Source organism: Nuphar pumila, chromosome 2, assembly GCF_984573655.1.
Source record: "Nuphar pumila chromosome 2, dmNupPumi1.hap1.1, whole genome shotgun sequence".
In the NCBI taxonomy this organism is placed as follows: domain Eukaryota; kingdom Viridiplantae; phylum Streptophyta; class Magnoliopsida; order Nymphaeales; family Nymphaeaceae; genus Nuphar; species Nuphar pumila.
Genome location: NC_143250.1, coordinates 10,938,348 through 10,964,033, shown reverse-complemented (window position 1 = coordinate 10,964,033; position 25,686 = coordinate 10,938,348). Strand labels below are relative to the sequence as shown.

At 38.6% G+C, this 25,686-nt stretch overlaps 1 protein-coding gene across 4 annotated transcripts in view; it reads left to right on the top strand.

The window, feature by feature from the left end:
* LOC149844738 (peroxisomal 2,4-dienoyl-CoA reductase [(3E)-enoyl-CoA-producing]-like) overlaps positions 1-25,686 on the top strand; it is a 51,702-nt gene that overhangs the window by 20,224 nt on the left and 5,792 nt on the right. Inside the window, exons 3-5 of one of the 4 annotated variants that reach the window (XM_089997317.1) lie at positions 18,483-18,652; positions 18,743-18,965; positions 21,867-21,978. In XM_089997317.1, the coding sequence (XP_089853443.1) occupies positions 18,483-18,652; positions 18,743-18,965; positions 21,867-21,978 (505 nt within the window). Of the gene's footprint in view, positions 1-18,482; positions 18,653-18,731; positions 18,966-21,866; positions 22,316-25,686 lie in introns of those variants that run through there. The other 3 variants (XM_089997316.1, XM_089997319.1, XM_089997318.1) reach the window with 3 other exon arrangements.

Below are 25,686 nucleotides of genomic sequence, written 5' to 3'. Positions count from 1 at the left end.
AGACGCGGGGTTGGTTACGCCCTGCGTAACCCCCCCTTTGCCCCCCTTTCTTGTTCTGTTACAGCATTATCGGGCAACCCCGGGTTGCCCCTTTCTTTCTTTAAAAGGCTGTACAAGGTGCGGCTCGGGTCCGGACCCGCGACCCGTAACCCGACCCCAACGAGATGGATCCACAAGTTGGATCCAAATGGATCCAATTGTGGATCCTCAGATTAATAAAAATAAATAATTTTATAATTAAAATTTTATCTATTTATTATTATTAATGTTATTAAATCATGTTTGATATCATGTATTCCTAATTACCCCTTTATGGGTTATCTGAAATGTGGATCTAGGCCCAATTTGCATATTTTAAAATATTTTGTAACAAAAAATTTTGGGTTTTACACACATACCTCGATATATATATATATATATATATATATATATATATATATATATATATATATATATATATGCTTAAATCACAATTAAAACATGCTGTTTGCCATTAAAAAGCATTTAAATATGATATACATATACATAGCCAAGAATCTACCGATTTTTCATAACCCAAACTTAGAAAACCAAATCAGATTTTAGGGATTCCTTAAAAAAACCTTACCTAAATCCGATTTAGGCTCTTTTTCCCTATTCGAATCAAAAGAAAGAACCCATACCTTGTTTGGAGTTCGAAGAAGAAACCGGAAAACTTGTCGGACGATCGGAGAAGAAGGTAGATCTCCTTCTTCTTCTTTTCTCTTCCTCTTCTTCCCACACTTTTCCTCTCTCTCCTTTCCTCTATTTCTTTCTTTTTTTTAAGCTTTTATAATGAAGGCGGCTAGAGGGTCCCCCCCCCCCCCCCCCCCCCCCCCTTCTAGGGCTTTCTAATAGGTGCCGAAGATAGGGCTTCCCATATGGGACCCTCTCTCTAACTCACTTTCCTTATCTAAATTTTTTTTGTTGACTTTCTAAAACTTCTTTCCTTTTTTCTTTATCTTGTTTAGTTACTTTTTATCTTCTGCTGGGTCCTTCTAGAGGGTGATGCTCCTCTAGAAACCCTAATGAGCTCACTATGTCATCTAATAAATTTTGGAATTTACTTATTTTAATATTAAAATAATTAATTAATAATGAATTATTATTGATTAAATTCTCAGAAATTTTCAAATGGTACATTATCCCTTTGGGAGTCTTTTAAACCTTTCATTTCCTTAATTTAAACCTGTATTTTAAATTTAAAGTTTTATTTTTGTTGGATCTGGATTTTGGATCTAGATTCAAATCTAAGATCCAAATCCAAATCTATTTGGATCCTAAGCTGAATCATATACTAATTAATATGGGTCTTGAATTGAGTCTAGATCCATGTTAATTTTGGATCATATGGATCAGATCCAATCCGATCCGATCCAACCCAGACCCGGCCCATCGAGACAGGCATTTTTTTTTAAAAAATACGATTTTTGGGCCAACCGTAGTTTAAATTCGGAAAAGTAAAATATCACTGAACTCAGAACTTTGAGGCGCATCTAACGGTATATAATTTGGATTTCGCTTTCGAAATTCACCTGTATTTCACCCAAATTTTACTTGAATTTTGCTTGATTTTAAAAGTCAAAAATAAAAGTTTTTATCATGTCTTGTTTGGCTTGTTTAGGTCTTATCAGTGAGATTTGGGCCAAGCCCAGACTCAAATATCATAACCTAACATCGGGTGTTCTACCAATATTTCCTCAACATTTAGACAAATTTCTCAGAAATTCTAAGTCTAACACAATACAAAAACACACGATATTACAGTCTCAACATATAGCTCACAATATTACACGATATATTGAGAGCTAGTTTCATTTCAAACTCTATAAGGGCACCAAAATGTATTTCATTCTTCATTTGAATTTAAATATAGATTATTATATAATGCATGTTATGACCATAGTCAGGAATGTATTATATCTTCAATCTTATTTCAATTCACTTAAAGAATGAAATTTGCTTTTCAATATCCAATTTTCAAAATTCTTTAATTTATTCATCATGTAGGATAAAATTACATCATATTTTTCAAACTTTCTTCAAAAATCCAAGTGATTTTGAGATAATCCTTCAAATATCTTCTTCGTTTCTCAAATCAATCTTCAATTCTTATTCAAATTTATCTTCCTATTCTCAATTCTATTTTATTTCAAAATTCAATATTCCAATTTCAAAGTTCAATTTAACTTTGAAATTTCAAACTCATCTCTGAATTCAAAATTCAACTTCCCATTTCAAATCAAATTTCAAAGTTCAATTTAACTTTGAAATACAAAATTCATTTTCAGGATTCAATTTCAAAATCAATTCAATATTCCAGATTGAATTTCAAAGTTCAATTCAACTTTGAAATCCCAGATTCATCTCCTGACTTCAAAATTCAAGTTTAAAATCAAGTTTATTTTTTATTTTTCAAAATCTCCAAAGTTCTATCTAAAGATTGAGTCTTGATTCCCAATTCAATTCATTTATCCAAAATCAAGGTTTTTCAGATTGATTCTAAATCTCAAAATTTGATTTTCTCTAAATTCAAGTCCAATTTCAAATTCAATCAGGATTTCCCAGAATCCAAATCCATCTTTTAATTCCATATTGGATCCCAGGTTTTCAAAAATACAATTCCACCTTGAATTCAGATTTTCAAATCCAATCTCATCTTGGATTCCATATTGCAAAATCCAATTCCATTTTGGATTCTAGATTTCGGATCCAATTCCATCTAGGATTCCAGATTTCAAATCCAATTCCATCTAGGATTCCAGATTTCAAATCTCATTCCATGTAGGACTCCAGACTTCAAATCCAATTTCATATTGGATTCCAGATTTAAAACCCAATTCTATCTTGGATTCCAGATTTCGGATCCAACCCCATCTAGAATTCCAGATTTCAAATCTAATTCCATTTAGGATTCCAGATTTCAAATCTAATTCCATCTTGGATTCAGATTTTCAAATTCAATCCCATTTTCCAATTTGATTTCCAAATTCCAAACTCAATTCCATTTTCAAATCTCACATTGATTTTCAAATCCGGATTCCAATTCTATTTTTGAAATTCACTTTTCCCAAGTTTAAATTTAACTTCGAAATTCAGTTCCTGTTTCATGTTTTGAATTTAAAACTCAAGATCAAAGATCCCTTTTCAAAATTGATTCTTGAAAATCGATCCAAATTCAAAGTTCATCTTGACTTTGAAATTTCATTCTTACTTAAAAAATTCTAATTTCGAATTCCATTTCTCCTTTTCTCTTCATTCAAGATTTATTTTCTAAACTCTGATTATTCCAAAACTTAAAAGTCTCTTCTTTCATATCCATTGTTTAAAGTTTTAAGTTAGATTCAAAATCTAACTTTTTTCAAACCAATTTCAATCATTTGAATCATTTTCTTCAAGTATCTTCAAATTTATTTCAAAAATCACTTGAAAAATCTCAAAAAATTCTGAATTATTCTCAAAAGAGCAATTATCTTGGCATTTGCACAAGCATGATTCTTTGTGCATTTCTAGACTTAGAATAAATTCTTAGACAATATTCAGGCAAAGCGAAAGGCATAAGTTCGATCCTTGGTTCGATTACTTCTGGTAAAGACGTCAGGAACGGTCGAACCTCGTATCCACGAGCTAATCCCATCTCTCCATTTTTCCGTAAATTTTAAAAAAGAGAAGCGAGTAATTTCAGAATATTTTCAAAATTAAGGTCAAGCGAGACCTTTGTAAAAGAGTTCCTCTCTCTTCTTTCTTTTTTTTTCCCTCTCTCTCTTTTTTTCTATCTTTTGTTCCCATTCAAAAAAGGGAATAGAAGCTAGAAAGGAAAAGAAGAAGAAAAAAGAGGGAACACAAGAGGAAAAATTTTGCAATGATCACAACTGCCCAGCCGACACATCATAAAAAAATGATTTATAAAAATTCATTTTTTTTTACAGGGTCCCAGCCCCAACCGAACCCAGTCGGCTGGGACTGAACCGACCCAGTTCAGCCCTGTGCAGCGACTGAGTCGGCTGGGGTGCTCAAACTCTGGTTTTCATATATACATAACATCTATATTTTTTTTTGTGTAACAGGGACTCAGTCCCAGCCGATCAGTCAGCTGGGACTGGACAGCAAGTCTGTCTTGTCCCAGCCAACTGCATCGGCTGGGACTGGACAGAATTCTGTCCGGTCCTCGAAGATCCCCAATCTCATATATATATATATATATTTCACTTTTCTATATATACTTATTTTTTTTCCTTTAAGTCAACTTGCTGAATATTACATTTTTTTTCTCTTTATTATGGACTCAGTCCCAGCCGAACAGTCGGGTGGGACTGGACAGCAAGTCTGTTCTGTCCTAGCCAACTGCATCGGCTGGGACTGGGCAGATATCTGTCTGGTCTCAAATCCAACAAAAACACCCAAGGATTTACGTATATTTTCTTTTCTTCAAATCTGTCTATTTTCGTACATAAACAGCCCCCTTCAAATCTATCCAAATCTGTCCAGTAGTACTGTGGACAAATCTGTCCAGAACAGACAGTACGAACAAAGGTTCAGATCTGTCCAAAAAATATATCTATCTACATGTGTTCCACATATATATATATATATATATATATATATATATATATATATATATATATATATATAAACTAACGTAGGAATCAAAAATACGTATTTTAAGGATGCATACATTGATTTTCATGGATAGGAACGGTGAAAAACCAAACTAGAATCGATGGTTCTCTACAAAAATATTGCCTAAAGCCTATTTAGGCTCTTAGGGGAAGAGGACCTCCTCTTCTTTTCCTTCTTCCCTTCTCTTTCTTTCTCTTTTTCGCTTTCATTCTCTTTCTTATTTTTTTGACCCTTTTATAAAAAAATAAGCCCTTATCCTTCTAGCTCCTTCTAATGTGGGTTAGAGAGAGGACTTCCCCTTTTGGGAGTCTCTTTCACCCAATTTCCAAATTTTTAAAAATTTTCTCTTTGTTGGTTTTTCAATTCCTTCCTAAAAAAGTCTTTCTTCTTTTAAACAATTGTTTTTTATTCTTATCTCTTAGCAATTTAGGGACTTTTTTAGGGAGTCCATTTAGCTAACCAAAACTGAAATTCAGAATTAATTTTAATTTAATAATATATTAATTATTTATTAATAATTAAATATCCAGTTAGAAGGATGGAGAAATGGGAAAATATATTAGTTAAAAGAGGTCGGGGTAGACCTAAGAAGACTTGGATGGAGATGATAGGAAATGATACAAATGCTTTGAACCTCACCGAGGACATGGGGGCATTGGATGGAAATGATTGGAGGAGAAGGATTCATGTGGAAGACCCAGAATGATTTTCTTTCTTGGTTCATATCGCCGACCCCAATTGTTTTGGTATGAAGGCGTAGTAGTTGTTGTTGTTGTATTAATAATTAAATATCCAAAAACTTTCAGAGGGTACCTTATGCCTCTGGGAATACTTTTAACTCTAGTTAAGTTCAATTTAAATATAAAAAATCAAATTTAAAGTTGTATTTTCGTTGGGTATGGATTTTAAATATGGATCCCGATCTAAGATCCAAATCCATATCCAAAATCTATTTAGATCCTAAGCTGAATCACTTCCATATTAATATGGGTATTGGATTGAGTCCAGATTCATATTAATTTGGATCATATACATTGGATTTAGTCTGATCCAAATCGGGACCTACTCGACGATGCCTTTTTTTGAAAAATTGCGATTTTTGGGCAAATCGGAGCCCAAATTCAAAAAAGTGCAACTGGAGTATTGTGCGATAGTAGAATGCCATTGCGGTTGAAGGGGAAGTTTTATAGGACGACAATTAGACCCGCTTTACTATATGGTACGGAATGTTGGGCTGCCAAGAGACATCATTTTCAAAAAATGAGTGTAACTGAGATGCGTATGCTTCGATGGATGTGTGGAAAGACACTAAAAGATAAGATTTAGAATGAAGAAATACGTAAGAAGGTAGGCGTTGCACCCATTGAAAATAAGATGAGTGAGAATCGTTTAAGATGGTTTGGGCATATTCGACGAAGGCCTAATGATGCTCCAGTTAGAAGGATGGAGAAATGGGAAAATATATTAGCTAAAAGAGGTCGGGGTAGGCCTAAGAAGACTTGGATGTAGATGATAAGAAAGGATATGAAGGCTTTGAACCTCACCGAGGACATGACATTGGATAGAAATGATTGGAGGAGAAGGATTCATCTGGAGGACCCAAAATGATTTTCTTTTTGGTTCATATCGCTGACCCCAATTGTTTGGGATGAAGGCGTTGTTGTTGTTGTTGTTGTTGACCATTACACTCAGAATTTCAAGATGCATCTAACGATATATAACTCGAATTTTGCTTATGAAAATCGTTCGAATTTAACCTGAATTTTGCTTGAATTTCTCTTGAATTTAAAGGTCGAAAAACAAAACCTTTATCACCTTTTGATTGGCTCATCTAGACCTTGTCGATGAGACCTGAGTCAAGTCTAGACTCAAAGAACATTGATCTAATATCGAGGTTTTAGCCAAATTTTTGAAAATCTCAAATTTAACTAAGTGTGAAAATGCACGATATTACAGATTGTGTGGATTGTGGACAACAAAATAAACCCCCAATAATGTCATCGTGCACACTGCAATATAGGGAAATGGGAAACCCCCATCAGTTTAGAAAAAAAAGGAAATCTATGACCCCCAAGGTTACAATGGAGACGGGCAAAGAGAGAGTGAGGGCCTCTCTTCAGAGAGAGACACACATAGAGCCTGGATGCCAGCGGTGGACAGTGGTTGCTGACAGTCGTCGACAGTCGCTGGTGGTTGCCTAGGGTTCGTGGACTGCAGTGGAGAGCAAGAAGGGTCGACTGTCAAGACCCTTCTCAAAAAAAAAATCTTTTAAAAGTTAAAACCAGTTCGTATCAAAACAAACCGATACGAAACCTGATTCGACTCAGCGAATCAGAACCAAATCGTCTCGTGGTGTATCAGTCCCGAGTCAGACGATTCATGACTAAATCAATGACTTGCAGAGTCAGACGATTCAAAACCGATCCTAGTTAAAACAAGATTGGCCTGAATCAGTGGCACGATATATGGGCGATCCGATCCGACTTGGGCAATTCTCGAGTCGGATCACCGAGTTTGCCAACTATGCCTTCCAATGCTAGGCTGGATATTTTGAAGGGAAAGGTGCTCCTTTCAAGATGACACTTGGACCTGGTCAATTGATTTCACTACATGGATTAGCGCCAAATCTGGCTGCAGGTGGAATTGCTATTGGTGGTACCCGATTCCTGGAATATATATATATATATATATATATATTGTTAAAATGTAAAACTGTACACATATGTATATATAATAATATTATATATATATATATATATATATAAATACATTTTTCATTTCTTTCTGTTCTGTAATTTTTTTCCTTTATTTTTATTTTTTGTCTTTATGTCATCTAGTTCAGTTTGAACTAGAATGACTGTTGCTAGTCAAGTCCTGTCCAGACTTGACTAGCAATAGAGCTGTTGCACTGACACAGTGACACATTCCAACAGCTCTAAATAGAGTTGTTGGACTGTGTCCAACAGCTCTATTGAGTCTTCTTTCAGCTGTGTATATAAAGGGGTGCAACCCCTCTTGTATTTCATTCCAATGCTTCTTAAGCAATTGGTTTTTCATATCAATAAAGAATACATTTTTATTTTTATTTTGTTTCCAGTTATACCCTTTTTAAGGGTTATGCTTTAGTGTCATTCTTGACACTTGCCCTTGTTAATCTAAGCTCGTGTTTCGAAGATCCCCATTTCATTTCATGGTATCAGAGCCGCGGAAGTACTAAATCTTGAGGAAAATCTGCCTCGGTTTCCGTGCCCGTTTGCAAAAGTGTTCGCCACTTGAAGAGAAGTGTTTTATCACTTCATTAGAGAAGATTTCACATCTTGTTGTATTGTTTTTTTCCTTCTTTCTTTTTCATTTTCCTTCTTATTTCTCTTCTATCCCTATTCTTTCTCTCCTTGTAATCGATGGATGACAATGATAAAGTCACCATCATGCCTATGAAACTAAGCGAACTATGTAACATGGGCTTCAATCATGAAGCACCATATATGGGGAAAAGGCTTATGGGGGATTGTGGATGGTTCCGATTCGGAACCTAAGCTATCTCTTACTAAAAAGGAGGGAGATAAAAAGGTCCCTCTATCGGAAGAAGAGAAAATCAAGGCTATTGTCTCATACGAGAAGAAATGGAAAGAATGAAGAATATCTCATGCGAAGATAATGTCATGGCTTATCAATAGCGTTGACATTAAAAAATGCTCAAGTCTTGCCAAATTTGATCATGCCGATAAGGCATGGGAATATCTTAAAATTATGTATTCCCTTAAAGATATTGCACACGTGTGCAACCTCCAAGAAAAAGTTCGAATGATGACACAAGGAGACAAAACTATTCGTGAATATTACAATGGGTTGTCCGAACTTTGGGAAGAACTTTCCCTTTTAGAACCAAAGTGGCATTGTGTCGAAGACATCGAGCTTCGTCAGAAACAACTCGATGCTGAACATTTTTACCAGTTTATCACTGGATTAAGTGTAACGCCCCAAAATCGTGGACTTGAAACCTTTTATGAAAAAGGTTGAAAGCTTTGAAATCAATCATTTATCAGAGTTTAAAACAGAAGTTCAACGGAAGATCAGGTTCAAAACAACAAGTCCCTAGACTTTGAGCACATTACTACCAAAAGCAGATTCCCCCTTACAAACCGATTTGCAGTTCAAATATATATTTTATTGAAATGAAAAGAAGAACCACATTTTGGTAATACAGTTTTAGAAATGCAGAGTTATAATCAAAAGAGATGCTTTCAAAGAAACCTTATACCACATCTATCAAAAGTATCCCCAGGAGCGCAACGTCAGGAAAGGGCATTGCCTTGAATGCATCGCGTCATCATGCCATCGCAAGCTGTCTCAACCTGTTCACCACCTGCCCATGAAAATGGGTGAGTCACACAACAGACTAGTAGGGGTGCAAAGGACAAGAAAGAGCAGAAGCTGCAATAAGTAAGATAAACGCTAGCTCAAGCAGAAACAAGCAAGACTAGCAAATCTAACCAAATGTGCTGTGGAGTAAGCAAAACTCTAGTAAAGCAGACAGCTACGTAAAAGAGCAGGAAGGATCAGAGTGCTGAACAGACAACTATAACAATCTCACAAATATAATGGGTGAAGAGTAACTAACTCTATCCACCAACCAAGCAAAGCAATTTCATAAGACAGGTATTCATAACAACACTCGTAATACATACAAGTACCATAGGATGGCTCAGTCAATCGACAAGTGATTACATTAATTGTGAGGCACAAGCTATTGCATCACAAGCAATTCATAAGCAATACAAAATAAGCAATCAACTAGTATGAGAAGCTAGTTATTACCAAGCGAGGAACTGCGTAAGCAGTTTAACCAACAAGGGTAACGCCTCGACGGGCGTACCTAGCTCAACGAATAGCATACCGAACTACCGAGCTAACAAGCAAGCAAGCAAAGCACGTCACAACATGCGTATCTCACGATCATGTGTATAAGTTATATCTTGTCTCATTACTGAGCAGGCCGTTGTGGGTACGCACAAGGCAAAACGTAGAAACAGCCGAGATCGATTCGGGGGTCCATTATGCTATGTATTTTATTATACCCCGAATGACTGACTGAGTCCGCTTTCTAAGGGGACGGTCTGTGACCAAGAGAGTAAATCCCCAAAGGCAAACAAAGGCCCAATGGATGCGCATCCGTACTTCTGCAGAAGTGGCCCGAAGGATTTCCCCTAACTTCCGATGACTGGGGAAGGTTGGATCTTTGCCCGAGATTGCCATATATGACTGTCCATCGGAGTTTTGTACCATCCATCCTCTCTCTTGATGAACCGTTCCGAATGAGCACGACGGAGAGTTTCTTAACCGCCGTCCCATTCTCATGCTCTGGTCTTTCGACCCATTCGAGCATCTTGCCTGTGAAGGTGCATGATTATTATTTAGGTGAGTTATACGCGTCATTGCGCGTTCGAGGCAAGCACACAGTTCACATCCTACTTACCGCAGTATGCATCGTACCTATTCAAACGTAAAATCACGTTGAAAGGGGTCAATCCCCAGTGAGGGTAGAAACATCACTCTTGTGATCTCAAACACATGCCATTGCATGTTCGAGGCAGACATAGACCTCTCATCCTACTCATCGTAGTACGCAACGTACCTGTTCAAAAGTACAACCACGATGAGAGGGGTACGGATCTCTCGCAGGAAATCCCAATGCTTCTACTTTATAGAAGCTCGCAGTGAACTCATTCCAGTTCCAACTGATCGTGCTCGGGTCCTTTAGACAATTGCGAGCAATCTGCCTATTAGGCGAAATCAACATAACAGGATTAGCTCAATGTGTCAATACACGTTTAAAGGTTCTTATAGATCTCTCGTTCTGCTCTTCGTAGTCTAAACATATCGTACATGACTAAGGGTAGAACTACAAGAGGAGGAACATGGATCCCTTGTAGTAGATCCAACAATACCTTCACGAAGAAAGGCGCTGCAAACATGGTTGAACCAGAAAGCCTAGAAACTAGGTCTCGTATCAAAGGTGAAGTAATGCCGATCTAGAGATGGCGCAAGTACCTCGCTAGGATCCCCGCCCCACTCGTGCACAGGATGCTAAACAAGACTATCTGAGTCATATCGAATAGGTGAACTAAGGTTGTAACACACCCATCCCGAATGCATCGATTTGGGAGATCTGACCGCTATCACTTTACAAGCTGTACATCTAGAAAATAGGTTTGCACCTAAGACGATGTCTTTTGAGAACTGAAGTGCATAAGTGCGTGTCGTGGCTTGTAAGCCAAGTGAGACGATATACACTATATACTCGAAGCTGCACTCAAGGAGTGCACGCTGACAAGGGACAAACCCGTGCACAAACCAATACAATGTCAAATCGAGGGGCAAGACTCGTGGGGCGGAGCTGCACCGCGGGGGTAGAACGCTAGGGCTACTCACGAGGTATGAGTTCATACCTCGATCATCGTAACGCACAAGCAGGCAACTACGTAAGCAACTCGTGAGGTATGAGATCCTATACGGACTACGCCAGTGAAAAGGACGACTCACGAGGCAAGGGGTTGCACCTTGATAGATCAATAAGCGTAAACCAATAAAGAAGCATACGACAACAATAGAATACATGGGTGAGCAAGGCATATGCACGAAGTGCGGCAACAAGGAAAAGACGAACGCATACAAAAGATAAGGGCAAAAGCAAGCGCGACAGTTCAGGAAGGTAAAGCACGAGAAGTAAAGCAGCAGCAAGGCCGTGGCGCATAAAGCGTGGGGCAACAAATAAATGCAGGAAGTAAAGTGCAAGAACGTAAAGAAGGACCAGGATCTACATCCTGGAGAACAAGGCAGACATAAGCAAGTAAATGCCAAGGCGCAAAGCGCGGGGCAGCATGAAAGTAAAGTGCAGAAAAGTAAAGAGGACAAGGATCGCGAAACCGCGTCTTTGAGTTAAAAGACATGGAATGTAAAGACAGGAATAGAAAGCCTAGGTACAAATGCAGGAAAGTAAAGAGGACAAGGATCGCGAAACCGCGTCCTTGAAGGTAAAGACATACGTATATACATTATACGTATACATATATCGTCCTCTTTTAGTTATCTTTCTTATTTTAGCATTTATCAGTTCATTGTCCTTTCACGCAAGAATCCCCTACCTTAAGGGGTTGCGGGTCCTCGTACGCATGCAGCGTAGGCAAAGAAGAGCTCGAGCCACAGAGGGCGAGCTGGATCCACCGTTCAACCTGGAGATCTCAAAACATTAGCATATGCCGAAGGTAAACAAGAAGCAACAAGGCATCCAGGCCTCTTGCCTGCAGGAGGCAGATGCAGGAACTCTGCATCCTGCAGACAAGGGTGCCAGAGGCCCTGCTTGGCAACAGTAGCAGAGGCAGGGAGCATCCCTGTCTGCTAGCACAAGGAAAGGCAGGGGAGGGAGCAGGGGCTCCCTGCCACACCTGCAACAACAAGGCAGGGGGAAAACACCCCCTGACAGAGCATGAGACAGGGGCGCAGCCCCCTGCCGGCAGCAAGAACAAGGCAAGGGGGCAAGGCACCTTGCCGAAGAACAAACACTGAGATACTGCCCCCCCCCCCCTGCTCGAAAACAGGAAAGCAGGGGGGGCTTCGCCCCCCGCTGGCACAACGCAGGAGGCAGGGGGGCCTCGCCCCCCGCCGGGAACAACAGAGGGTGCAGGGGGCTCCACCCCCTGCAGGAGAAACAACAGAAGGCACGGGGGCCTAGCCCCCTGCCGAGAAGCAACAGAAGAGAGGCCCCTTGCCGACAAATAAAAGCAAAGACAGGGGGCCTCGCCCCCTGCCGGCACAATGCAAGAGGCAGGGGGACAGCTCCCCCTGCCGAGGATCAACACAATGGTGCAGGGGGGGGCTCCGCCCCTCTGCAGAGGAAACAAACAGAAAGCAGGGGGGCCCCCGCCCCCTGCCGGCAAACAAAAGACAGGGGGCAAAGCCCCCTGCTGAGAGGCACCAAAAGAGCAGGGGGACTCAGTCCCCCTACCGACCCACTGCAAAAGGCAGGGGGGTAACCCCCTGCCGACAAGAGGCGACAGGGGGCTCAGCCCCCCTGTCGACCAAGAGCAAAAGGCAGGGGGGGTAACCCCCTGCCAAAACAAGAGGCGACAGGGGGCTCAGCCCCCCTGTCGTCCAACAACAAAAGGAAAAGGGTGGTAGGGGGCGGAACCCCCTGCCAAGAAGAGCCAACGACAGGGGGCTCAACCCCCTGTCGACCAAGAAGAAAGGGAGGCAGTGGGGGTTAGCCCCCTGCCAACAAGTGGTGATGACAGGGGGCTCAGCCCCCCTGTCGATCCACCCTGCACACAGACGAAAAGAAGCAACGAAGAGGGGAGGGTTTTATACCTCAGAAGACCGCAGCAATGGGAGGAGTCGCCGGTGTGCGATGCCGGAACGTGAGCATAGACGGGAGCAGAAAGAGGAGATCGGGGGAGGGTCGGCTGACGAACGTCGATCGTTGTCAGGGGGCAGGTCGTCGGAGCTCAAAGGTGAGAGGCGGAGAGTGGCGACGATCGCCGGCGCTCGGCGACTGCAGGGAGGAACACTGGTGCTCGGAGGCGACTGGGTCGCCGGAACTCAGAGGGGAGGCGAAGAGGTGGAGGAGGCGATGCCGTTTGGGGACAGAAGGGGGCAGTGGTGGTCGGCGGCAAGTCGCCGACGTCGGCCCGAAGAGGGAAAAATCGTGGATCGTCGGGAGGCCTGTCGGACCGAGAGAGGAGGCGACCGGACAGAGCTGCTCGCCGGAGTCTCTGATCGCCGGCGACAGCTCGAGGTAGGCGGAGCAGAGGAGAGAGAAGGGGCGAGGGGGTTCTGCCCCTCTCCCGAGACGCCTGTGACTTTTTAAAGTCACAGGCTTCTCGATCGTTCGAGAAGCCGGGTCCAAGTTCGGGCTCGGGTCCGGGTCCAGCTCGGACCCGGGTCCGACACGACGGACCAACCTTGACACGTGTCCGATACGTGCAGGGCACGTGTCTGACACGTGTCCGACGCGATTTTTTTTTCAGGGTCTTTACATTAAGGCCGGAATTTGAAACCACTAAATCGGCCCTACTTCACCGGGGAAAAATTCCTTCTATTGTTGAAACTATTGAAGAGTTAACAATGAAAGAAAATCGTCTCCGGAAAGGTTCTTTAAAAATTGAAGATGATTCTGTTTTAGCCGTGTCTAGACCAGGGAATCATGTTCGATCATATAGGCCTCCTCACTTTAACCGACAAAATGGTGACTATGATAAGAAGAAAGTTATTTGTCATCACTGTCATGAACCGGGACACTACAGGCCATAATGTCCCAAACTTAAGGAGCTGAGAGAAAAAAGAGCTGCAATTGCTGGATCGGAGCCTAAAGATCAGGATGCACCAGTTTCCCTGGCCCAACTAATGGAGATTCTTCAGCCTCTCATCAAAGGTGTCTCTTCCTCATCTGAAGCTTCAACCGGCGCAGCAGCCTCATCTTTTTCTGATCTAGGTAAAATTTCTTGGCTTCTTGACTCTAGTGCATCTTTTCATATGACCCCAAATAATCAAAGTCTATCCAAATGTGTTAAAAACAAAACAAGTGTGTCAAAGGTCTTTACTGCTGATGGGACTTCTCTTGAAATAGAAGAAATAGGAAATTTTGAAAAAAAATTATAAAACAAAAAAAATTTTTATTCCAGAAATTAGACATGTTCCCAAATTAAATTTAAATCTTTTATCTGTATCTCAAATTTCTGATTATGGGTGTAATATTTCTTTTTCTTCTCATGGTTGTTGGGTACAGGATCGCCAGTCAGGCAAGCTGATTGGGGAAGGCCATAGAGAAGGAGGACTCTATTACATGGATTTTTTGGAAATGCCGAAGAAAGCTTTTTGTTATAATATTCAAAAAATAGAGTTGGAACTGTGGCATAAGAGACTTGGTCACCCATATATAGCCTAAATCCAACATTTTCCAAATCTAGGGAAATTTTGTAACTCTCAATCATTTGATTGTAAAGATTGTATTCTCGGCAAAATGAAAAGATTACCATTTCAGAACAGAACCTTTTTCTCTTCAAGACCCCTTGAATTAATACACTCGGATGTTTGGGGTCCTGCACCAGTAATTTCTAAAAGAGGATTTGTTTACTATGTTATTTTTGTCGATGATTTCTCCCGACATACGTGGATGTACTTTCTCAAACATAAGTCTGAAGTATTTTCATACTTTCAAACTTTTCATAATATGGTTAAAAACAAGTTTCAAAATGATATTACTATTTTTCGCACAGATTCAGGGGGAGAGTTTTTATCCACAGATTTTCAAAATTATCTTAAATTGCATGGCATCACACATCAAAGATCTTGTCCTTATACACCTCAACAAAATGGACTGGCAGAACGAAAACATCGCCATATTATAGAAACCACTAGGACTTTATTAATAGCAAATCAAGTCCCGAAAGACTTTTGGGCAGAAGTTGCCTTAACTGCCACCTATCTCATTAATAGGATGCCATCTTCTTCGTTACAAAATATCACTCCCATTGAAAAACTTATGAACATTTCTCCAGACTACTCTAGACTAAGAATATTTGGGTGCAAATGTTTCATATTTACTGACAAAAATGATAAACTTTCCCCTCGTGCGATTCCCTGTGCCTTTTTAGGATATGCTGAAAATAAGAAAGGTTATAGATGTTTTGACTTCAAAAATAATAAACTATATGTGTTTAGAAATGTTTCCTTTCTTGAAAAGGAGAGCTTCTTTGATTTTAGAAAATTAAAAGACGTCACTGAGTACTCCTTTTTGCTAGATCTAATATCAACATCTGATGAATATGACCTTGATTGTAACTTTGATGATGATCAAAGAATTATTGATCTTAATGTTGAAAATGAAGAAGTTCATAGAGATACTAGTATTCAATATTCCAGGCGACAAGAGTCTAATCCTCCATGTGCAATTGAAAAATATTCTAACATTCCAACTAGACAATCATCCCGAATATCGAGGCCTCCAGGAAAGTTTGTATCATACGAGTCTTTCTCACCCACATATAGGGCAGTTATTGCATTAATTCACTCATATGAAGAACCATCCACATATTTTCAATCAAAAAATGATATCAAATGGATAGAAGCCATGAAAGCTGAATTAGATGCACTTGAAAAGGCTTCTACATGGAATATTCAAGATCTTCCTTCAGGGAAGAAAACTATAGGATGTTGATGGGTTTATAAAATTAAAACCAAGAGTGATGGTACTCTTGAAAGATATAAAGCCCGTTTAGTAGCCAAAGGTTATCCCCAAGAATATGGGATTGATTATGAAGAAACCTTTGCTCCGGTGGCTCGTATGACTACTGTCCGAACCTTAATTGCCTTAGCTTCTATCAAAAAATGGTCTTTTTTTCAAATGGATGTCAAAAATGCTTTTTTAAATGGAAAGCTAGTTGAAGAAGTATACATGGAACCCCCTCCTGGTCTAAGTATTTCTAAGGGTAAAGTCCTTCGCTTAGAAAAAGCTCTTTATGGACTTAAACAAGCACCAAAAGCTTGGTATGATAGGTTTAGTCGTGTTATGATTGATATTGGTTTTCAATTCTGTTTAACTGACACTGCTTTGTTTATTAAGAATTCTGATGCAGGGATCATTGTGCTTCTTCTCTATGTGGATGATATGATCATCACCGGAAGCGATAAACAGGGAGTTGAAACAATCAAAACACTTCTTAAATCTCATTTTGAAATGACTGGTTTGGGCTTGTTGAGATATTTTTTAGGCATTGAAGTTGCTTATTCTCCTAGAGGATATTTATTATCTCAGACTAAATTTGCTTTTGATATTGTTTTCAGGTCTGGTATTACTGATGATAAGAAAGTTGACACTCCAGAAGTTGTTAATGTTAAAATGAAGATTGATGATGAAGAACTTCTTGCAGACCCTACTCCTTACAGACAGCTTGTCGGGGCACTTTCCTATCTATCCATTACCAGACCAGATATAACACATGCTGTTCATACATCAAGTCAATTTCAACATGCTCCTACTTCTGTTCATATGGGAGCAGTCATGCGTATTATCAGATACATCAAGTCCTCTCTTTCACGAGGATTTTTCTTATCTTCCTCCTCTTCTCTTGATTTAATTGCATATACTGATGCTGATTGGGGAGGTGATCCCAATAACAGACACTCAACCACTGGCTTTTGTGTCTTTTTAGGGGAATCATTGATCTCGTGGAGGTGTAAAAAGCAGCATAAGGTATCTCTCTCATCCACCGAAGCTGAATACAGAGCCATGGCAACCACGACCATGGAAGTAGTTTGGCTCCGACGACTGCTTGCTGACATGGGAGCTGAAGCAACAAAGGCTTCACAAATGTGTTGTGACAACAAAAGTGCGATCTACATTGCCAGTAACAGAACATTCCACGAACGCACCAAACACATCGAAATGGATTGTCACTACGTCAGAGAGGAATATCTACATGGGATAATTGATCTGCCATATGTCACTTCAGAATATCAGTTAGCAGACTTCTTTACAAAGCCTCTCGCTGCTCCCCGATTTCACTTTCTCTTAGACAAAATTTCGCTCATTGTACCGTAAGTTTGAGGGGGAGTGTTAAAATGTAAAACTGTACACATATGTATATATAATAATATTATATTATTATATTATTATATATACATATGTGTACAGTTTTACATTTTAACATATATATATATATATATATATATATATATATATATATATATATATATATATTCACTGAAAATGTGTTTATCGGAGTGTGAAGTTGAACCAGGTATTTATGAGGATTCTAAGCCATTGATTTTCAAGCCTTAAAAGATCCTGCTTATGCATCATAATCGGCCGATCCGAGAGCCGGTCCCCATAAAACATTGCATGTAGATTGCATATGTACAGTGAGATTTAAGATAAACCCACAAAAATCTCGGTTCACACTCTTGTAAACATATTTTCTGTAAACATATTCTAGTGACTCTCTCTCTCTCTATATATATATATATAGTGATGCAAACATGCTAAATGGGATTTTCAGGCTTTTTTCGTTTTATTTTTAAATTCCGACACATGGATGGGTTTTTATAAGGTTCGAAAAATCAATGGTACAAAATATTAGTAAATTTTTGAGGCTTCAAATATCATTTTTTTTATCAAAAACACATAATCCGGGTGCCGATCCCTAGTAAATCGACCATGCCGAACACATCCATGGGGTCGGAATCACGAAAAAAGCACCAAAAAAGCTGAAAAACTCATTTAGCATGTTTGCATTACTATATATATATTTATAATGCTGGAGAGCTGTTAATATGCACAGCTATCAATGGATGTTAACATGTTCACCACAAAGTTATATCCTTAATGAATTTAAGAATGACATGATGCTGTCATGCCCTAATGGCTACCAGCATGGGCATTTATATGATTTTTTTAAAGAAAACACATCAGAAGACATTGCATATTTCCAAAACATATCTAATAAATGTGCCATTACTCTTTATAGAATTTAAAAAATACCCTAATTAATCATAAGTAATGCATGCAACTACCGTATCATTTTACAATTTTTCAGGAGTATAAATTTGTGGTGAATGTATTGACATTCTTGGATGGCCATCTTACATTAAAAACTCTCATGTGCATGTTTGTCCATATTTGGTTTGTCTTCAAATTCCTCTAATATTCATAGATAAGGCCATCAGCTATATGCTTTCATTCTTCCTGGTAAAGTATTTTGCTTCCTGAACTCAACCTCCTCTAATGAAACAGTTACCAGATTTATTATGGATGTAAGGCTAAATATGAATATCATGCAAGTCTTTTGCAGTTATGGACATAGACTCCGTTGGCACATTCACTATGTGCCATGAATCACTAAAGTACTTGAAGAAAGGTGAACAAGGGAAGGGTCCATCAAGAGGTGGCACTATTTTGAACATAAGTGCTACTCTTCATTATACTGCAGCATGGTATCAAATTCATGTTTCTGCTGCCAAGGTATATAACATGAAACATGAATTTATTGTTTGAATAACTGTTTGCGTGTTTTCTGTGCTTTATTTTTATAATTATGTAGTTCCATTGCAGGCAGCTGTTGATAGTATTACCAGGTCCTTGGCACTTGAGTGGGGGACAGATTATGATATTAGAGTTAATGGAATTGCACCTGGTCCTATCGAAGACACTCCTGGTATGAGTAAACTTTCGCCTGAGGAGATGAAGAGCCAATTTAAAGACTTCATGCCTTTATATAAACTTGGGGAGAGATGGGACATTGCTATGGCTGCCCTCTATCTTGCATCAGATGCTGGTAATTTGTTCACTTCTGTTACTCTTTTGTTTCTTATCTCTTCCATGTAGACATGATTCATAAATCGAGGATGGAAGAAGATTGTATATAACAAACATGAAGAACCTTATACGTTTCCAATTGCACCAAAATAGTCTCTTCCAAAATCTTGTTCAAATATTTATTTATCTGTGTAATTGCTGAGCTTGATACTAATTCCAATCTTTCACATTGTTCAATGTGTAAAGCCAGTGTTTCATCTTTGAAGATGTTTTCAATTTATCCTTTTGTTTCTGCTGAATCAATCCAGTCAATTTTGTCAAGTTCTATTGTCATGTAATTGCTGCCATGCTGGTTTCTTCTTAATGATTGAAGCATCAACTGCTGTAGTCATCATTAACTCATAAAAAAGATGAAGGGTACTGGTTTTCTTCTTTATCAGATATATTCTTTTAAAAAGCCTGACCATTTTGGCAAATTAATATTTTGTCAAGAGCTATGTAGTCAAAACCGCTAGGCAGTGCCTAGTCGGTGGACCCCTAAAAAGACTAGTCTGAGACTGGGTGGGACTAGGCGGACTAGTCGGTACCTTAATTAAAAACTAAAAAATAAAAAAAATATGCAAATGAACTACTAAAATTAGTAACAAACATGTATGCAACATAAAATCAATCAACAATAAGCAATAGACCAAAAAAACATGTCGAACATCACAAAACCTGCCCAAATATTAAAAACAATTGAATAAGCAATGCAAACAACTATGAATATCAACAAATGCCAAATAATTTAAAAATAATCTAAATTCTTAAAATAAAGTGCTAAAACTAGTAGCAAACATGTATCCAACATAAATTAAATCAACAACAAATGCACAAGGCATAAGATATTGCTATCGTCAAGCATAGCAAACATGTTATATTACAAAACCTGCCCAAATATTATTAAGACTAACAAGAGAGATGTATCCAACATAAAATTAATCAACAAATGCACAAAGTACAAAATACCACTATCATGAAGCATAGTAAACCTGTTATATTATAAAACCTGCCCAAAAATTAAGAAGAATTGAATAAACAAGTGAACAATTGCCAATATCAACAAAAGCTATGCAATTTAAACATAATCTGAATTCTTAAAACACACACACACACACACAAACACAAACAAAAGAATTTTCTCTGTTTTTCCATTAAAAGATGGGCAAGATGAGCATGACAAAAAGGTGGCACCTCATTCAATTCATACATTGATGTCATGATTATTGCACTGCAGATAGTGCCTGAGAAATTTAAAATGATGCAACAAAAAGTCATCTGCAAGCAAAAAAGACATATTTGACAATGTATGAATTACTAACAACAAAATTGTCCATAACAAGTATAATATAATAGAAGCCACTGAAAGAATAGCTTCAGTACATGGACAATTCATTTATAAAAAATTTCAGATATTAAACTGTCATTTAGAACAAAAAAGGAAAATTGGTTGTAGTGAAAGAGAGACCGAAATAGAGAGAGAAGAAGAAGAAAAAGAGGTGGAGGAAGGGGGAGAGAAGAAGAAGAAGAGGCAGAGGAGGGGGGAGAGAAGAAGAAGAAGAAGAGGCGGAGATAAAGATAGACAAAGACAAAGATAGAAGAAGAAGCAGAGGAAGGGGAAGAGAAGAAGAAGAAGAGGTGGAGGAAAAGGGAGAGAAGAAGAAGAGTCCGAGGCGTACCTGAAGCGACGACGGTGGGCGAGGGTCCAGGAGCCTCTGAGAGAGAGAGAGAGGTTTATAACCCCCCACCCTTTTATCGTAAAATGAAAAAAACATTAAATGTAACTGCCCTCACGCTTAGATGAGGGCAGTTTAAGCGCCGACTAGGCGTTTAGTCGGGAAAGTCGGTACTCCTATTGTGATAAACTTGGAATCATACTGATTCCTAGTTTTTTTTGACGACTAGCCCAACTAGGCTCCTAGTCGGCACCTTTGACTACATAAGTCAAGAGTTTGAGTAGGAAGATTGCCCATCTTAATGAAGTATTTCATCCCTTTTTGAGTAAAACTTGGCTGGAGTCTCAATGCCACTTCTCACAAATGGTCCCTCTCCAGCTTTTCTTAAATTGATTTATCTCCAAAAGATTAACTATCCAAGTAGGCTGCCACTCCCATGAAAAAAATTATTTGTCACTCCCATGAGTGTAGCTGAGATGCGTATGCTTAGATGGATGTGTGGAAATACAATAAAAGATAAGATTCAGAACGAGGATATACGTAAGACGGTAGGCGTTGCACCCATTGAAAATAAGATGAGAGAGAATCGTTTACGGTGGTTTGGACATATTTGGCGAAGGCCAAATGATGCTCCAGTTAGAAGGATGGAGAAATGGGAAAATATATTAGTTAAAAGAGGTCGGGGTAGGCCTAGGAAGACTTGGATGGAGATGATAGGAAAGGATATGAATGCTTTGAACCTCACCGAGGACATGGCATTGGATAGAAATGATTGGAGGAGAAGGATTCATGTGGAAGACCCAGAATGATTTTCTTTTTTGGTTCATATCACTGACCCCAATTGTTTTGGGATGAAGGCGTAGTTGTTGTTGTTGTCCACAATTCAAGTGAGAGAACTGGGAGACAGATCCATACTGAACTAATATTAAGAAAAGCATTCATGATTTCACCAAATTTCAGTTCAGTTCATTCCTATGGACCATAAGCATACAATTTTCAGTTGTAACTTAAAATGTGGTTCTTGATAGATTTCTTGTAACGTTTTCAACACATTATTTTTGTATCATGTTGCTTCTCTAGTTACTGTGCTTGGAAATCACATTCTTTGATGCATCACTTGTCTCATTATTTCACAGACGTGGTTGTTTAAGATTTTAAATGGACTATGCTTTATCATCTAATACACATGATGTTTCTTTATGTAGGCAAATATGTTAATGGGACGACACTGGTTGTTGATGGAGGACTTTGGCTAAGTCGGCCACGCCATATTGCAAAAGAGGCTGTCAAAGAACTGTCCCGTGCTGTTGAATTAAGGTCCAGAACATCATCAACAGGATTACCTGCTAGCAAACTGTAAAATCATATTAGCTGTCTTCCTACCATATTGGTGGCACGAGATCTCTTAGCTGGAACATTATGAAATATTTCAATAAAAGCTGTTGATCCTACTGTTGCTTGATAATAAGGTGTTCTGAACCAAAATTCAAATATAGCAAGTTGCTAAAAAGGAAACTGGTTATTGCTTTTCCATTCACTTTGAGTGTTCAATTGATTGATGGTCTGCTGAGATGTACTGCAATGAATATATCGTACCTAGATATACAGCATGCCTTAATCTGAAATCTATGTTTCTTGCACTTGGTCAATAAGATCCTTAGCTCTAGTTATCTTCTTTATTTGTGCATCCTTGATTTTATCCATGATAATGCGTTCTAACCAATGCCATAACGCACTTGAAAAATCTATTGCAAGCTTAGTGGCAAGGTATTCCATTAAAATTCAACACTGTCAAAGAGGATAATGTCAAAAAGCTCAAACTTTTGAGCTTTCTACCTATAGTTCTGCAGTCTCCATCATATTGACAGTATTATCTCAGCCCGCCATTAAATGGTATGGTCCGAAGGCATGTTTGATACATGTTTTGTATGTAAATGACCCCCTTTTTCGTCACTATCACCGATATCAGTGATATTTTGAAAATATTGTGAGAAATGCCGATATTCAAGGTAGCCGATATTAAAGTTTATATCTCGCGATATTTTCAAAATATCGCTAGAAGACAAAATATTGTGATATTATCGTGATATTAGCGATATATTATCGTGATATTATCATGATATTTTTGGGAAAAAACCCTTTTTTTATTTTAAGTTTGCATTTTCTATTTTTTGTTTCTTTTATTTTTTAAAACCTTCAAAACATGTTTCTTTATATTTTTGGAAGAAAAATAATGCAAAACTTATTATTTTCTTAGCTTTTTTGTTGTTATTTATATTTTTTTCCAAATTTTTAAACTCCCGAGATATTCTCAAGATTTATCAAGTTTTGAAAATCTCTCTGAGAAATACCCTCACCGAGAAATTACCTTTAACGATACAGGTGACTGTTTTTCATAAAAAAATGAGCCATTTTCTCATGGGCATGAAGTGAACATACTTAGGTGGGTCCTGCGGTCAGTGGGAAGTGAGTTTTTCATTGACCATAGGTTTCTTATGGAACCCATGTCATGATAATATCGTGATAAGAACAAATTTATCATGCAAAAGGGGTGCCCCATGAGATAACATTTACTATCCCCTTCTAAAAAACTCTATCTGCCTGTTCTCTCCCTTGCGCCTCAACAATTGCTCTTAAGTCCTCTCTCTGTCTCTTTCAATTGCTAGAAGTCACTCCATCATTCTCTCTCTCCTCTTTTGTTCCAATACCTGTTCATGTTTCAATAGTAACACTAACCATGTCGGTTTTATCAAAACCTAATGAAATGAGTAAAAAATAATACATGCGACAAGATCATGGTATTGGTCTCTCATTTCAATTGTTGAGTGGTTATATTGTTGCTGACAAGGAGCCATAGATACTTTTGGTTCATCGTGTACCATTGTGTTTTCTTGGTGACCTTGTTCGACCATGATGCCATATTGTAACATGAGTTAACATTAGCTAACCTCATGATGGTAGATAGGGATATCAGATCTTTGCGGTTGACTAATGAAGATTGAGGGGTTTTTTTTCGTTTGGTTGCTTAATGATTTGTTGATTTTCATGGTCTATTTTTTTTGTCATTTTTCTTGAGTTTTTCTAACTTCATAGTGCTTGGTTTATCAAGTTCAGTTGTTCAGAACTTGCAATAATGGACGTGTCTTTCTTGAAATGAGAGAGAGGATGAGAAAGGCTCGCTTGGATTGCGAGCCGTTGTTTCTCAACAAGTCTGAGCCTGAGCAAATCAAGCTGGACTGTTGTGGTCTGAAAATGGTAGTTTCAAAATTGCAGTCCTGTTATAAGAGTTGAATTTGGTTGATCATGCTTGTTGGGAACTTGGTTACTTAATGACAATGTTCATTGGGCCATGCCTAGGTGGCTGGGAGTAATTTGTGTTTAATACGAACCTTTTATTTTATCAAGTTCAATGATAACCAGATTATTTGACATTCCCATGATTTGAGAGTCATGTCATTATGATGGCTTTCCTGCTTGGTTGGAGCAGTGAAGATAGTGGTGCAAGCTCATCTCGTTGAGACAATATGAGTTCGATGTAAAGCTTATGCTATGCTTATATGAGTGTACTATTAGACTAAATTAAAATCATCAGCTTGTATTATCTGATTTAATTGATAATATGTTGCTTAGATTGTATGCATTATTACTAGTTGTTTGTTTCTGCTAGGCTCCTAAATTGGTTCAATCCTGCTTCTATTTCGAGTATATTCAGTAAGGTTGCCTATATACGTTATTGGAGGTGTCACCTGTCTCCCTAAAAATCTACAATGATAAGTGGGCCAGCCAGTCCTTCACTGAAACAACGTATTTTGGGATAGCTTTTCATTACCTAATTATATTGTCTAAAATGACTATATGTTCTAGTGCATATTTCTATCAGAATTACCATATTTAGACTACATAAGCATGATCTGCACTTCAAATAACAACAACAACAACAACTACGCCTTCATCCCAAAACAATTGGGGTCGGCGATATGAACCAAAAAAGAAAATCATTCTGGGTCTTCCACATGAATCCTTCTCCTCCAATCATTTCTATCCAATGCCATCTCCTCGGTGAGGTTCAAAGCATTCATATCCTTTCCTATCATCTCCATCCATGTCTTCCTAGGCCTACCCCGACCTCTTTTAACTAATATATTTTCCCATTTCTCCATCCTTCTAACTGGAGCATCATTAGGCCTTCGTTGAATATGTCCAAACCACCGTAAATGATTCTCTCTCATCTTATTTTCAATGGGTGCAACGCCTACCCTCTTACGTATCTTCTCGTTCTGAATCTTATCTTTTATTGTATTTTTACACATCCATCTAAGCATACGCATCTTAGCTACACTCATTTTTTGAATATGATGTCTCTTGGCAGCCCAATATTCCGTACCATATAGTAAAGCGGGCCTAATAGTCGTCCTATAAAACTTTCCCTTCAACCGCAATGGCATTCTACGATCGCACAACACTCCAGTTGCACTTTTCCATTTCATCCACCCAACCTTTATCCTATGATTTACATCTTCATCAATTTCTCACTTTTGAATAATAGATCCCAAATATTTGAAACAATCATCCACCGATATTTCTTGCTCACCAAGCTTCACTACACTCCCATCACTACTTCGTTGCTTACTAAACCGACATTCCTTGTATTCTGTCTTACTCTTACTCAACTTAAAACCTCTTGCTTCCAATGTCTCTCTCCATAATTCTAACTTAGCATTAACCCCAGCTCTAGACTCACCAATCAAAACAATATCATCAGCAAACAACATACACCACGTCACATTTTCTTGAATTGATCTTGTAAGCTCATCCATCACTATAGCAAATAGGAAAGGGCTTAAAGCAGATCCTTGATGTAACCCAACCGTTATAGGAAAATTGGTTGTCACCCCTCCACAAGTGCGGACATTGGTTACTACTCCTTCATACATATCTTTAATTATACTAATGTACTTGAGAGAAACACCTTTCTTCATCATTGTTCACCAGAGAACGTCCCTAGGTACTCTATCGTATGCCTTC